This window comes from Sphaeramia orbicularis, chromosome 14 (assembly GCF_902148855.1).
Source record: "Sphaeramia orbicularis chromosome 14, fSphaOr1.1, whole genome shotgun sequence".
In the NCBI taxonomy this organism is placed as follows: Eukaryota; Metazoa; Chordata; class Actinopteri; order Kurtiformes; family Apogonidae; genus Sphaeramia; species Sphaeramia orbicularis.
In genome coordinates, this window is record NC_043970.1 from 3,572,684 (window position 1) to 3,586,930 (window position 14,247).

Here is a 14,247-nt window from a genome sequence, read left to right on the forward strand (position 1 = left end):
TATCTGGAGGAATCCATGATAAAAGCTCAGATACTTCCTACTGTTTACTTCAGTGTTTTTCAACCTTGGGGTCGGGACCCCACGTAGGGTCACCTGGGATTCAAATGGGGACGCCTGAAATTTCTAGTAATTGATAAAAATAAAAATAAAAATAAAAAACTTACTAAATAAAAAATATATGATGAGTTGACAGAGACAATCACAACACATAAACGACATGACAAACAGTGGTTGTGAAACTGCAGCACTGTGGTTCTGTTTATCTGTTAAATGTTCACTGTGGTCAGTTTCAGATGCTGCAGCTCTTTCATAATTCATAGTTTCAGTTCTTGTTTGTTCAGTATTAATTGTCAGCCTTGTAAATCCAAGCTGGACTGAGTGTACATATTCTGACCAAGGAAAATAAAATTCTCACTTCGTACAGTAATCTACACCTGGATTTACTGCCTCTGTCCATAATAATATACATTATATAGACTAAATGTCCTCTAAAATTAATGTTTATGTGCAACATAGTATAGCAAACTATTACATGATCAAAAACAAATTAACCCTTTCATGCATGAATTATGAGAACCTTAATCAAGATTTTTTTCCTGAGTGTTTTTATTCCTCTTTAGGCATGAAAAAAAACACTGCGATTGAATTTTTTCACTGAACCTATTTTTTATGAAGGTAGATTTGTTTCTCTATTGCTCTAACCATAAAAAATATTTTCAATCAAAAAAATATGCAGTAAAAAAAACCCTTTTCAATCAAAGAAAAATAAGTGTTGAATGCAAAAAAAAAAAAAAAAAAAAAATTAGATCCAAAAAATTGCATTTGAACACTTTTTTCTTTGATTGAAAGGGTTTTTTTTGTTTTTTGTTTTTTTTGATTGAAAATATTTGTTTTTGGTTTGTACTTTTTGCATAGTAAATGTACTGTGATTCATTCCACTACTAGAAAACAAAGTCAAATAAAGCAACATTGGGTGATTTAACTGGTAACATATTCAATAAAATAATCATAAATAAAATTAAAAGTAACAAAATAAGACGAATGCAAAAAATATTTAAGATCCAAAAAATTGCATTTGAACACTTTTTCTTTGATTAAGGTTTTTTTTTGTTTTTTTTGAAGTGAATGTTTTTAATTGATTTTTTTAAATATATATATATATATATATATATATATATATATATATATATACATATATATTTATTTATTTATTTATTTATTTATTTATTTATTTTTTGGTTAAAGCAATAAAGAAATAAATCTACCTTTATAATTTTTCATGGAGTTCCAAAAATGTCCATTCCGCTGGACACCGTGTGTTTAATTTTTGAAGCAAAGAATGCAATATCAGAAAGTGATCTACTGTGTGAAAACTATAAAATCAAACATTTTTAACGCAGCTAATCTGATATTTTCTCACATTTTATCATATTCCCAATTTTTATTAGCAATTGATTCACACTCAAACATGTTTCTGCAGATCAGGTTTATCTAGAACAGCAAAGTTACAGTAATGGTATGAATGTCAGTGTATTATTATGGGATGGTGCAAAAGTCTCCACTGTGTTGGCTGATAAGGAACTAAAACAACAATGAATCAACAATGAATCAACAATGAAAACATCCATGAATATACAAGGGAACAGCTGGAGAATAACTGTCCACTGGGGTGACCACTATGTATGAAAGGGTTAATCTTAGCAAAAAAAAATAAAAAAAAGTCTCCGGTTTGAATGTCAGGGGTCGCCAGAAATGTGTGATGTTAAAATGGGGTCACGAGCCAAAAAAGGTTGGGAACCACAGGTTTACTTTATGATGCTAATAACTTCCATACCACTAACTGTGTACCTCACCTCTGCTGTTCATTCGGAAGAAATGCAAAGCGATGGGCCACGCCAGCGCCGTCATCAGTAAGACTCCACCCACATGTAAATAAGGAGCTGTGACCTGGTTGGACACACAACACCATGTGTTATCATCAGGAACACACTGAGGACAGCTGAGGGCTGAGGGGACATGGGGACAGGGACACAGCAAATTCTGGTCTTTGGAATAAACTCCATACAAGTTAAAATCAACTCGATTTCAGTGTACATGTGAGACCATTGAAAACACTCTAGAACAGGGTTAAAGTAACTCTTTTCAGAGAGTTGATCTTTTAACTCTTTTCAGGAGTTAAAATTTAACTCTTCTGGGAGTTACAAAAACTAATCTCATGGAGAGTAAAACACAACACTCGCCTGGAATTCATTTTATGTGAACTCTGAAACTCTCAAAAAACACCATATAATGACTAGTTGTTGTTTTTTTTTAAGTGTGCTCAAACACATACTATATAGATGCTTATAAGATAAGAGATAAGATATTCCTTTATTGATCCCACAATGGGGAAATTCACAGTATTGTCAGCAGCAAACATACACATAAACATACACATACACGTGAAACAAACAGTCATATAAATTTGAATAAAAAAGTGTTTAAAAGGAGAGTGCAAATACAGTTTGATATGAATCTAGTGCAAATGGTTATAAAAAAAATTTATATATATATATATATATATGTATATATACATACACACACACATATAAATACAGATTTGAATATATACAGATTTGGACATGTGCGGTTTTAGATATATAAATATGGTGCCTATAGACAGTGATGCATATAGACAGTGATGGTCAACATAAATGGAATGGAGGGAGGGTTGTTATTACACCACATATGTAGACCACATATGTGGTGATCTACTGGGAGCAGGACTGATTGTGGAGTCTGACAGCAGAGGGAAGGAAGGACCTGTGGTATCTCTCCTTCATACAGCGTGGGTGAAGAAGCCGCTCAGTGATGGAGCTTTCCAGGGCTCTTAAATCCATAAAGTGTTATTGCATGAAATGCTTTCCAGGTGTCTGGGTTGTGGCTCTGAAGTGAAATGGGATGAACGTCTATGGAGCCGCTTCTAGGTGCTCCTCCTGCAGATCTACTGCAGAGCAGAGGAGCTGCTTATATGGGCTCCTAATGCAGATCTGCTCCAGGTGTGACAGGTGCCAGCAGGTGAAGTTGATAATGAGTCTGAGGGAGGGGTGTGTGGCAACGCAGGAGTGCACCATGACACTTACTATTTGTCCGATAGCGTTGCTCTCAACTCTTGTATAATTCCCTCAGACTACAATGCAAGAAGCCATTGAGCTAAAATTAGCATGTTCGACGTTCTAAGTTTGCAGCAAGAGCTAATTTTATCAGCTGGTTAGCAAGTTGGTCTGAACAGAAATATACACATTATGATAGTGACAGCTGACAGAAAAGTTCCTTCCAGCCTCATAAACAGCCTTGTTTCAGAAGTAAAATGGTACTGATACGACGCCTCATATGACGTCCATGAGCACACTGGTCTGCTCTGTTCTCTGTTCAGAAATCAACACCCATTCTGCTGTTCAATCATGCTCCTCAACACCTGGTAAATCTACCCCGAAAAATGACACCATCAAAGACACAAGCTGCAGTTAAACTTACAGAATGAACTCCAGAAATGTAACTCTTTCACTCTTTTTGACCTAACTCCAGATTATTTTACTTGACAAATTTGCTGTGTACCTGGAAGGACAGCAGTAGGGTGGTCCACTCTTTACTCCACAGGTCCGATAAGACAGCGATGGCAGCGATGGAGAAGGTCAAGCTCACCACCATCCCAATCTGACGCCAAGACACAGGGAAAGGCGGCAGTAGTTAGTTTCCATTCACCCTCGAATTGTGTGAATATAACTTGTGTATAAAAATTTGCCAAATAGAAAAATGACAATTTTGACAAAACTCTTGTTTTTCGATGAAAAGTTTTTGCGCTTGCAAGAGGTGGTTTTTCAGGCACATAGTGAAATTAGTATACCACGCAAAACTGCAACGGATAGACCTTTTTGTGCAACTAAAGTCACATGAAAAAAAAAAAGAACAGATGTTGATGGATGTTACAACAAGAGAAGAAGAAGAGTTTAAAACAAACATGGTGCAGTGTGTGGACACACGAGGAAAGCCAATCATTTTTTAATTTAGTACAGGATAGAGGGGTAACGAGCATTCTAGATTCAAAACAACAGACAATTATGACAAACTGGAAGAAAACTCCAAGGCACTCACTTAAAGCATTAAAAGGCCTTTATTCTCATGTCATGGTCATATATAGAAGGTCTGTATACGACCATGACACGGAAATAAAGGCCTTGGAGTTGTCTTCCAGTTTGTCATCTACTTTATGAATCCCTTTATCCAAAGAGCGCCTCAAACAAACTCTTTTTTTTTGGTCCGAGAAACATTCCTTCCCATGATTTTTTACAACAGATACTGTATGGTCGTCGGCATGTTTATGGAAATGACTTCTCGTGACATCTCGCGATAATAACTAAAAAAAATCATCGCATTTGTGACGCACTGTTTTTTTTTACATTTAGTAAATATTGGCAAAGTTCTTTCTTTCTTTCTTTCTTTCTTTCTTTCTTTCTTTCTTTCTTTCTTTCTTTCTTTCGTTCTATTGTATTTCTTTTTTTAATTTACTGTTGGTTATGGAAAAATCTAAAAAGCATGTTGTCAGTGCTAATGAAAATTTGAGTGCCTATCAAGGTTGTTATCGTTAAGGAAAACTAACGAAATGATGAAAACTAGAATTGAAAAAACATTTTCGTTAACTAAAATAAATAAAAACTAGAATTAAAAGAAAAAAACGATAACTAACTGAAACTGTTTTGTTTGCTTACAAAACTAACTAAAACATATCAAAATTATGGATAAAATTCCCTTTGTTTTCATCTTTGTCTTTGTTGATATGAAAGTGATTTATTTCGCTCTAGCAATTTTAGCTAGCAGCACCATACGGCACTTCACGGTCCGTCACTTCTCGTCATTTGTCGTTTAGACTCGTCATCTCCTCCCCACTCTACCTGGAAACATGGAGACTAAAGTTGGGAGAAAGCAGCAGAGTCCTGTCTGGGACTTATTTGAATACGACGGTGAAGAAGAGAAAAGATCTGAAAAAAACTAAAATTAATACTAAAACTAAACAAAAACTAAGCATTTACAAAAAAATGAAAACTAATAAAAACTAGCAAACCTGCTCTAAAAACTAATTAAAACTAACTGAATTAAAGAAAGAAAAGTCAAAAGTAAATAAAACTAAACTATAATGAAAAATCCAAAACTATTAGAACCTTGGGGCCTATGTGTAGTGTTGTGTGTGTTAGTTTTTGACAGCTAGCTAACTCGGCTGATCAGCTATCACGAAGGTGTTGTGTCCAGAGTCGTCTTCATTATTGTTGTCTTCGTTAGCAATTTTTTCAAATATCGTCTCTCATGGAACTACTGGTTGAATTTACTTCAGATTGTATATGCATCTTTCTTGGGACAATATCTATACAGTCTGTTCACAGATTTGAGGTAATTAGATTTTTGACAAATTTTTGAAATATTAAAAATCCACCCTTACTTCTAATGGTCCAGATGGTTTATAACATGTACATGGTTACAGATCTCAATATAGTGACTATTAAGCAGTGATAGGAAGTCATATATGGACTTTCATTTGGGTCCATGACCTTTGACCTTGAAGGGTTAAACTCAAGGTCACCAATGACCAGACAGAACCTGACAATCTCACAAATTCAAGTTGTTATTGATTCTTGACACAACACGGGGCTGAGCTACAGGGACATTGGTTCAGTAAAAAGATTTGGTAACACTTTACTTGAAGGTCTAGTTTATAATGCATTAAGCGCACATTCGTAAGACATTATAATGCATTTATAATGCATTATAAAAGTCATTACAACAGTTTATGATCATGTACAACAACTTATGCCAAGATTAATGAAGTATTATAAGTGTAGGCATAATGTATTATAAATTCAGCTTTCATAATGTTTTATACATCCATACCAAAGTGACATGTGTTTGTAGGAAGAATCTCAAGTCCTGGGTTACGCAGCACATTATCAATTGAATGATATTATTACACAAGTATGATGATGTATGAGCAGTATCTGCTGGCTCTAAGTAAAGTGTAAATCAAAAATTATACATCAAAGTGTTCTTAATAACTCTTTATTTTGCAAAAACAAAACATTAAAAGAACAGAGACAGTAAATAGAAGTGTTACATGTTGCTTTATACATAAATAAAAAATAATGTGGCAGCTCTAAATCTTTGCTAATTCAAACACATACTTCTTTTTTTTTTTTTTTTTTTTAATAAATATGAATTCCCTAAAATAGATGGGTATAGGGACCAGTGAAAAAACCTAACAAAAGTTCTCAACCTAAAAAAATAAATTCCTTCACACTGCTTTGGTATGGATGTATAAAACATTATGAAAGCTGAATTATAATACATTCTGCCTACACTTATAATACTTTATTAACCTTGATATACACTCAAAAAACTGAAACGTTGACTTTAATTAAATTTATTTTGTCAACAGGTTCCATGTAAATGTATTATGTTAGTTGAAAGCAAAAATGTTAAGTTCATCTAACTTAATTTTAGATGAACTTAACATTTTTGCTTTCAACTAACATAATACATTTACGTGGAACCTGTTAATAAAATAAATTTAATTAAAGTCAACGTTTCAGTTTTTTGAGTGTAAGTGTAATGGCGTTAGTACAAACACAGAATCCAAATGCAGAACTCAAACACCAGAAGTATGATTCAAAAGATTTATTAATCACACACAGGTGAATTAATATTATTAGTGACAGAATCTTGAGGATAAAGGTGGAAGATATCCTCCTCTGATTCGTCCTCCGGATCGAGGGCGACAGCCCGTCTCCCCGTGCGGTGTTAGGGGTTTCTTTCCCGACTAGGGAAAAGCAAAGGGAGGTCAGGGACGGAAACAGGTCATGCACAGGCAGGCTATCAATCGAGCAACAGGACATAAGGACTAGGCAAAACTCACGTACCAGTAGTCAGGGCGAGAAGGTCAAAACCAGGTATCAGAGGAGGCAGACAAAAACCAGACAGGGAGCAGGCAGAAGACGAGAAACCGAGGAATCCAAAAACAGGTCAAAAACAGGCAGGCAAACGAGCAAACGAACAAACGAGGTCAAAACGCTGGTAAGAACTGCAAGAGTTACAAACTGGCGTCTGACAGGGGGAAGAGACAGGGTTTAAATACACAAAAGGGAGGGAAGACAACAAGACACAGGTGGAGCAAATCAGGGCGGAGACAGGTAATCAGGTCAGAGGTCAGAACAATCAGGGAACAGGAAGTAAAGACGACAGACAAGACACATGAGGGGAAACTTAACAAAATAAAACAGGAAGTGACAAACAAAACATAAAAGACAGACAAAACCAGACTAACGTCTGGCTGCAGGTATGACAGTAAGTTGTTGTACATGATCATAAACTGTTGTAATGACTTTTATAATGCATTATAAATGCATTATAATGTCTTACGAATGTGCGCTTAATGCATTATAAACTAGACCTTCAAGTAAAGTGTTACCAAAGATTTCTATGGAGACAACTTGGGTTGTGCTTCTGCTTCTTTACTGCAGCACTAACCACCGTTAGCTTTAAAACTGAGTCTGTGTGAGTCACCACAAACACACAAGGACGCACAAATGTTACATACTGACCCTTCAAACTGAGCCCTCATGAAAACTCTGTTTATATTCACATTTATAAGATAGTATCATGGCAAAACTCACTTTATTCCTTATTCTGTTTTCTTCTCCCCACTTTTCAGTTGTGAATTATAATATATAAAATTATTTTGCTTTTACTCATTGATAAAATTCCTTCTGAACAGAGATAGATCTGAATGTTAACAGAGTGTGTTTTGAGGTTGAATGCATGTTGTTGTTACCTTGTGACTCCAGTGTAAATGTAGCCTCTGGCCTTCTGACAGCAAACACACCGCCAACAACTGCATTTGAACACAACAGACAAACGGTATAAGTCTGATATGATTATACAGGAAGTATGGAATGTCTTTGTGTGACACATTCACAGCAAAGGCTTTAAACTACGACTCCAACTGTTTTTTGGTTTCCAGACAGAGGACATTTTATCACCTACAATTCAGGGTTAGGGCTGTAATCGAATACTTTCTAACTGAACGTAATGATCCTGACCCACCATGAAAAGAGTCAGTAAGAGAAGGTGATTTACAAGTTAATACCAGTCCTATCAAAGCAGCACATTCAAAGCATTTCAGAGTTATCCAATCAAATATTGACATTTGTGTCATAAAATAAACATAGTTTCTACCAACTCACTAACTAACATTAACTAGTGAGTGAACTGCCGCCAACCTTAGCCCTCTAAGGGATAAAAACACAGATGAAGTTTTGTAAAAACCTAAAGGATACATTACCGCCCTGACCCTGTGTCTTTAACCCATAAAGACCCAGTGCTACTTCTGTGGCAGTTCCCAAATGAATTTTTCTGTCTACTGAACCTCTCTTAACCTCCTGAGACTCAGGAAATATCAGCAAAGTTCCAGCTTTTTTAGTTTTTTATTAAATAAGTGCCTATATTGGACACACAATGATGCAACAGTTTTTTCAGATGCAGTTTTTAAAATTTTTATGGAATGTCCTTTGGGGTGGACAGTTTCCTTTTCTTTTTTTTGTGTAAAATTGTGAAACTCTTGTCCACAAATGTGGACAGAAAACCCATTGCTGGGTCTGAGGAGGTTAAGTGATTTATCACGACTTTTTACCTCTGCCAAGGAACGGCAGAGGTTATGTTTTCATCAAGGTTTATTTGTCTGTCTGTCTGTCTGTCTGTCTTTTCGCAAGATAACTCAAAAAGTTATGGACGGATTTGGATGAAACTCTCAGGAAATGTTGATACTGGCACAAGGAACAAATGATTGCATTTTGGTGGTGAATGAAGGGGGGGCTTATCTGCCTTGGCAGAGGTCTGCGCTCTCTGAGTGCTTTTCTACTTATAATATTATCCTCTGTATTTTACATTTTTCAGTGTAAATCAGGTATTTTTCCCTATGTAAAACTGTAAATTCAACGATTATTATTTTACAACACAGAAAACTGAAGAAAAACTAACTTTTTCAGCAAGGATATCAGTGATTAAACATAAAAACAAGCATCAACTACAACTTCTGTTATTTGTCAAACTCCATGGGTTTTACTATTGTATCAATGTTGTAGACGATGATGATGTTTCCATAGTAACTACGGAGCCTCTGAACATCCAAATGGGTCTTGTCTCATGACCATGAAAAAATGACTGTACTGAACTGTATTTTACACCAATTATTTACATGTATTGATAGGATTAGTGGATCAGCAGGTATTAAACAGTTTAGATCAGTAGATGTTTTGGGTCTTTATGGGTGAATACAGTAGAAGTCTGGTTTATTCCAGCTCTAAATGAAAAGTGTCATGAGGCGACTTTTGTTATGATGTGATGTTATATAAATATATTTGAAGCATTTGAAACTAGAAAAGCACTCGTAGAGCACAGACCTCCGCCAAAGCAGATAAGTCACACACCCCACCCCGATCACCACCAAAATTTAATCATTTGTTCCTTGTGCCAGTATCAACATTTCCTGAAATTTTCATCATCTTTCATCATCATTTTCAAATCTGTCTATAACTTTTTGAGTTATCTTGCTAACAGACAAACCCCGATGAAAACATAACTGCCGCCATTCCTTGGTGGAGGAAATAAGCACTATTTCACTACTGCTATCTATTAAACATTATTAACAAAAACAAGAAAATGTCACTGATTAAGATAATCTTAATGATTAAAATCATTCCACAATAGTGTAAATTGTGACAAAGTAAAAAAGACAGGGTTCATGTTCTAAGGGATGTGGCACAAAAACCAGCTGAAGTGGCTGTAGTAAACAGACTGAACCAAATATATATATATATATATATATATATATATATATATATATATATATATATATATATATATATATATATATATATATATGTGTGTGTGTGTATCCGGTGTGTGGTTTCAACAGCACCATCACAACGGTGCAGTTATCAAAATTAGACCAGATCTAAGTGTTTGACATGATGCTGAGGAAGTGTTTGTGTGTCACCATGAGCACAGTGATGTAGGTGAAGAAGGCTGCAGCAATGACCAGCAGCACCATGGACCAGGGGAACCAGAAGCCCAGGTTCCCAAAGTTAAACCTGCACAAACACAGGGGGGGTCACACACACAGACGCTCGTTAAACACAAGACCAGCACAGACAGCACTTTACAGCAGAGGATCAGTTTAAGTTCAGCTCAAACAAACACAACCTGCTGGATTAGACCCTGGTTGGTCACAACAGTAGAGGTAACAAGAAACAGGAGGCATTTGGGATAATGAGTTGGTCATTTCAATAAATTCAACTATTCTGGCAATAAAATAGGCTTTGCCATCATGCATCTATAATTCCTTTAAAAGCATATTTTATTTCCAGTGGTCTGAGATGAAACCCAAACTCTGTCCACTTCTGTGAACTTCATTTTCAGGCTGTTGAAACACTTTGTCTACAACTGTACAAAAGTCTCCATAACTTTAACAATCACTCAACAAGATACATAAAAGATAAATGGGAGAAAGAGGGAGGCCTAACAATAATGAACGAAGAATGGCAAAACATCTGCCAGTTTCAATGGAAAAGTACAAAGTCTCACTCATGGAAAGAATTCTGTTGGAAAAATGTAATTTCTTTATTACCCCTGGCCATAAGTCACATTATACAAATGGGAATTCACAATGCTGGAGGAATTGTAGCTGCCACACTGCACATCATTTCCACATATTCTGGGAATGCCCAAAAATGAACCATTATTGGAAAGAAATACATAAAGCCACAGAAATCATTCTTAATATCTACTTACCTTTGATTTCAAACCCATGTATTTGGGATGAGTTTCTCCAAAGGTCAAAAATATAAACAGATACTTATTCATCATATTACTAGCTGCAGGAAAAAAGGCAATAACTAAACGATGGATGACACAAGAAGAACCGGCAATAAATAATTGGATAGACATAACCATGGGAATTTATAGGATGGAAAGAGTAACCTTCACTGTAAATTTGAAGATGGATTTTTTTATGCAACACTGGGAGGGATGGGTGAGATATGTGAAGCCTTTGAGATCTGATTTTGCTGAGATGAATGCATGAATACGAACCCAAAATCCTCTGAAGGAAATAGGTTTTTGTGTTTTTATTTATCTCTATTTATACATTGATTCTTTACTTTGAGATCCTGTATGCCGGAACCATGATGAGCTGCTGTAAATGTTTTTGTTTTGGATGTGTATAGTTTGTGTATTTGTTTGTTTTTTCAATGTATAAAAAAAAAAAACATCTGAATTCTTTCACTAAAAAGAGAATCAAAAAAAAAAAAAAAAAGTAAGAAACACTTTGTCTAAGGGGTTAAATACTGTTCTAGTTTATGGCTGAACACAGAAGTTTAGAAAAGTGTCTACACTTTTCCACAGCGTCATGAAACAGCATCAGGTGCATTTTTCTCTATATCATTATCCTCATATCATAACTGTCTAACTCATACACAAATGGACAAAAGTATGTGGACACGTTGAATTCAGGTGTTTCTTTTCTAACAGGGGTCTGGGATACAAAACAATAATGACTAAATTCAGAATGTAGTTTTATATTATAGGAAAAATATCATATTGATTATTAATATTGATGTTTCTATGTCTGATGCTCATGAACAGGACATCTTACAGCTGTAGATATGATATTTTTAATATTTATGTCCATATAGTTTAGAAACATCAATATTTCCTGAAAGTTTAATGGGATATTTTTCTTCGTCAGTGAGATGTAGTAGTAGTAGAAGTAGTTTATTCGGTCGTTAATTACTTGAAACAACAAACAAAAACAACATATCCATTGTTCCATATATACTGCAACGGAAAAGCTTTAGGCTGAAGTGCAGACTTATTCTGCCTAACCCCAGTGGCAATTAACACAATGTTTCAACAAGAAAAAAAAAATTTCAATGTAATCATTGCTAAATGTACAACAGAAGAGAATACATATTTAATTTTAATTCAGGTAATTCGTGTCCTTATCTCAACTACCAATAGTGATCCTATGTGAAGAAAGTAGATGGTTAGATATGGTAGAAAATTATTATTTAGTCAGAGCACGAAAAATATTTTATAAATGTAGAGGCAGAACATTTAAAATCATAGTCATGATGTTTCAATGTTGAGAGAAATAAAGTTGAAACCATCTCTGAGGCATTTTGGAAACAAAGATAACAATTTAAACCAAGCTAACCAATGCAATGATATTTATCCCATAATATAAAACTATTTTCTGACATTAGTCATTATTGTTTTGTATTCCAGATCCCTGTTACAAAAAGAAACACCTGAATTCAACGTGTCCACATACTTTTGTCCATTTGTGTATGAGTTAGACAGTTATGATATGAGGATATGGACAAGTTATATTATGGAATGTGCTGCTGGGTAGAACTCTAGGGCTGAAAGTGTATGAAAGCGGTGGGTTTTGGGTCCAGTTTGCTGTAATTCCAACCAAAGGAAGCACTGGTATGTTAATCTGACCTCAGACGCTCCAGTGTTTAGTCCACGTGCACACTTCATGTCCACATGTGCATGCACACCGTCCACACCACCCACCAGTCAAAGTCATTGTAGTCGTTCTTGGCTTGTCCCCAGAAGTAGAGAAACAGCAGTGTGATGCAGAAGGAGGCCACCAGCAGACCGAAGCAGGCACCTTCCACCTGCACACAACACAACACACCTGTCCTCAGTGTGTACATTAACTCATGTTCGTATCCTTTACAGCCTCGTTTCCATGGAGACGGTCTCTGACCCTTTACAGAGAGAAGAATTTCAACAGTAAAGCTCTTTACTGGATTAACAGTGACTGTAAAAAAAAAAAAAAACACATCACACAAGCCCCTGGTCTCACCTGAACCAAGGTTATTACCATTAAAACTAATGACATGATGAAAACTAGAATTGTAAAAACACTTTCGTTAACTGAAATAAATAAAAATTATAATCAAAGAAAAAAATGATACCCAACTGAAACTGCATTGTGTGTTTACAAAACTAACTAAAACGGATAAAAAATGGATAAAATTTCCTTCGTTTTCGTCTTTGTCAATGTCAGATTGATACAAAAGTGATTTATTTCACTCTAGCAATTTTAGCTGCTGGCACCATGTGATATTTAATAACTTCTCGTCACTTGTGGTTTCCAGTCGTCTTCTGGTCCCCACTCGACCTGAAAACATGGAGACTAAAGTTGGGAGAAAGCAGCAGAGTCCTGTCTGGGATTTATTTGAATACGATGGAGAAGAAGAGAAAAGATTAGGGATGTCCGATATTGGCTTTTTTGCCAAAAACCGATATGCTGATATTGTCCAACGCTTAATTTCTGATTCTGATATCTACCGATACCGCTGCCGATATATGTGGGATATTAAACTAATTTTAGGTAACATCACATATCTCCTGTCATGGAATTAACACATCATGCCTAATTTTATTGTGATGCCCCATTGGATGCATTCTCAAATGCAACAAGTCTTTTAAAATGTAAACACTGTCTGTGCACAGAATACATACTTCAACTTAACTCTTTCCCTCCAGAGCATTTTCCAGTGAGTTGGTAGCCAGTGCCAGCCTTTTTGGTCATTTTCACTAATATTTGGAGGCTGACTGAAAATGTTGTGTTAGGAGTATGTGAACACTGAATACATCAAAAGAAAGAACAGAACTTCAACTTTTAAACACAAGAAACGATTTCATTCTATCTTCATTCGTTCGTGAGATATGAACATTTGAATATTGGTCATTTTCAGGAAAAAACTGAATTTTGAGCAAAAAACTGAAAAAACTGCATTTTTTTTTCAAAGATATTGATTTTCAAGATAAAATTGATTTCCTATTTACATTTTTGACTCTTTCTTATTTACCAACAGTAACACTGTATTCCAAATCACAAAATATAATAATAATAACAACAATAATAATAACAAACAGCTGTAAGATATCCCATCATTCCACAAAATATTAGAGGAATCTACACCAAACTTTAGACCAAACATCTTCTAAAGCACCAGGTTCCTTCTAAACTTATCATATTTACATACATCAGTTATAAGTCTGCCACATAGTAGTTTAGTTTTTTGATATAAACACTTCAATATTCCTCATTTTCAAGAAAAAAGAAACAAATGCACTAAATCCTGTAGA

General features: G+C 35.2%; 1 protein-coding gene across 1 annotated transcript in view; it reads right to left on the reverse strand.

Moving 5' to 3' along the window:
• gdpd4b (glycerophosphodiester phosphodiesterase domain containing 4b) overlaps positions 1-14,247 on the reverse strand; it is a 60,971-nt gene that overhangs the window by 32,872 nt on the left and 13,852 nt on the right. The window contains exons 3-7 of the mRNA XM_030153375.1: positions 12,661-12,764; positions 10,079-10,172; positions 7,856-7,915; positions 3,598-3,696; positions 1,854-1,947 (exon numbers count right to left, since the gene is read on the reverse strand). Of these exons, the coding sequence (XP_030009235.1) occupies positions 1,854-1,947; positions 3,598-3,696; positions 7,856-7,915; positions 10,079-10,172; positions 12,661-12,764 (451 nt within the window). The remainder of the gene's footprint in view (positions 1-1,853; positions 1,948-3,597; positions 3,697-7,855; positions 7,916-10,078; positions 10,173-12,660; positions 12,765-14,247) is intronic.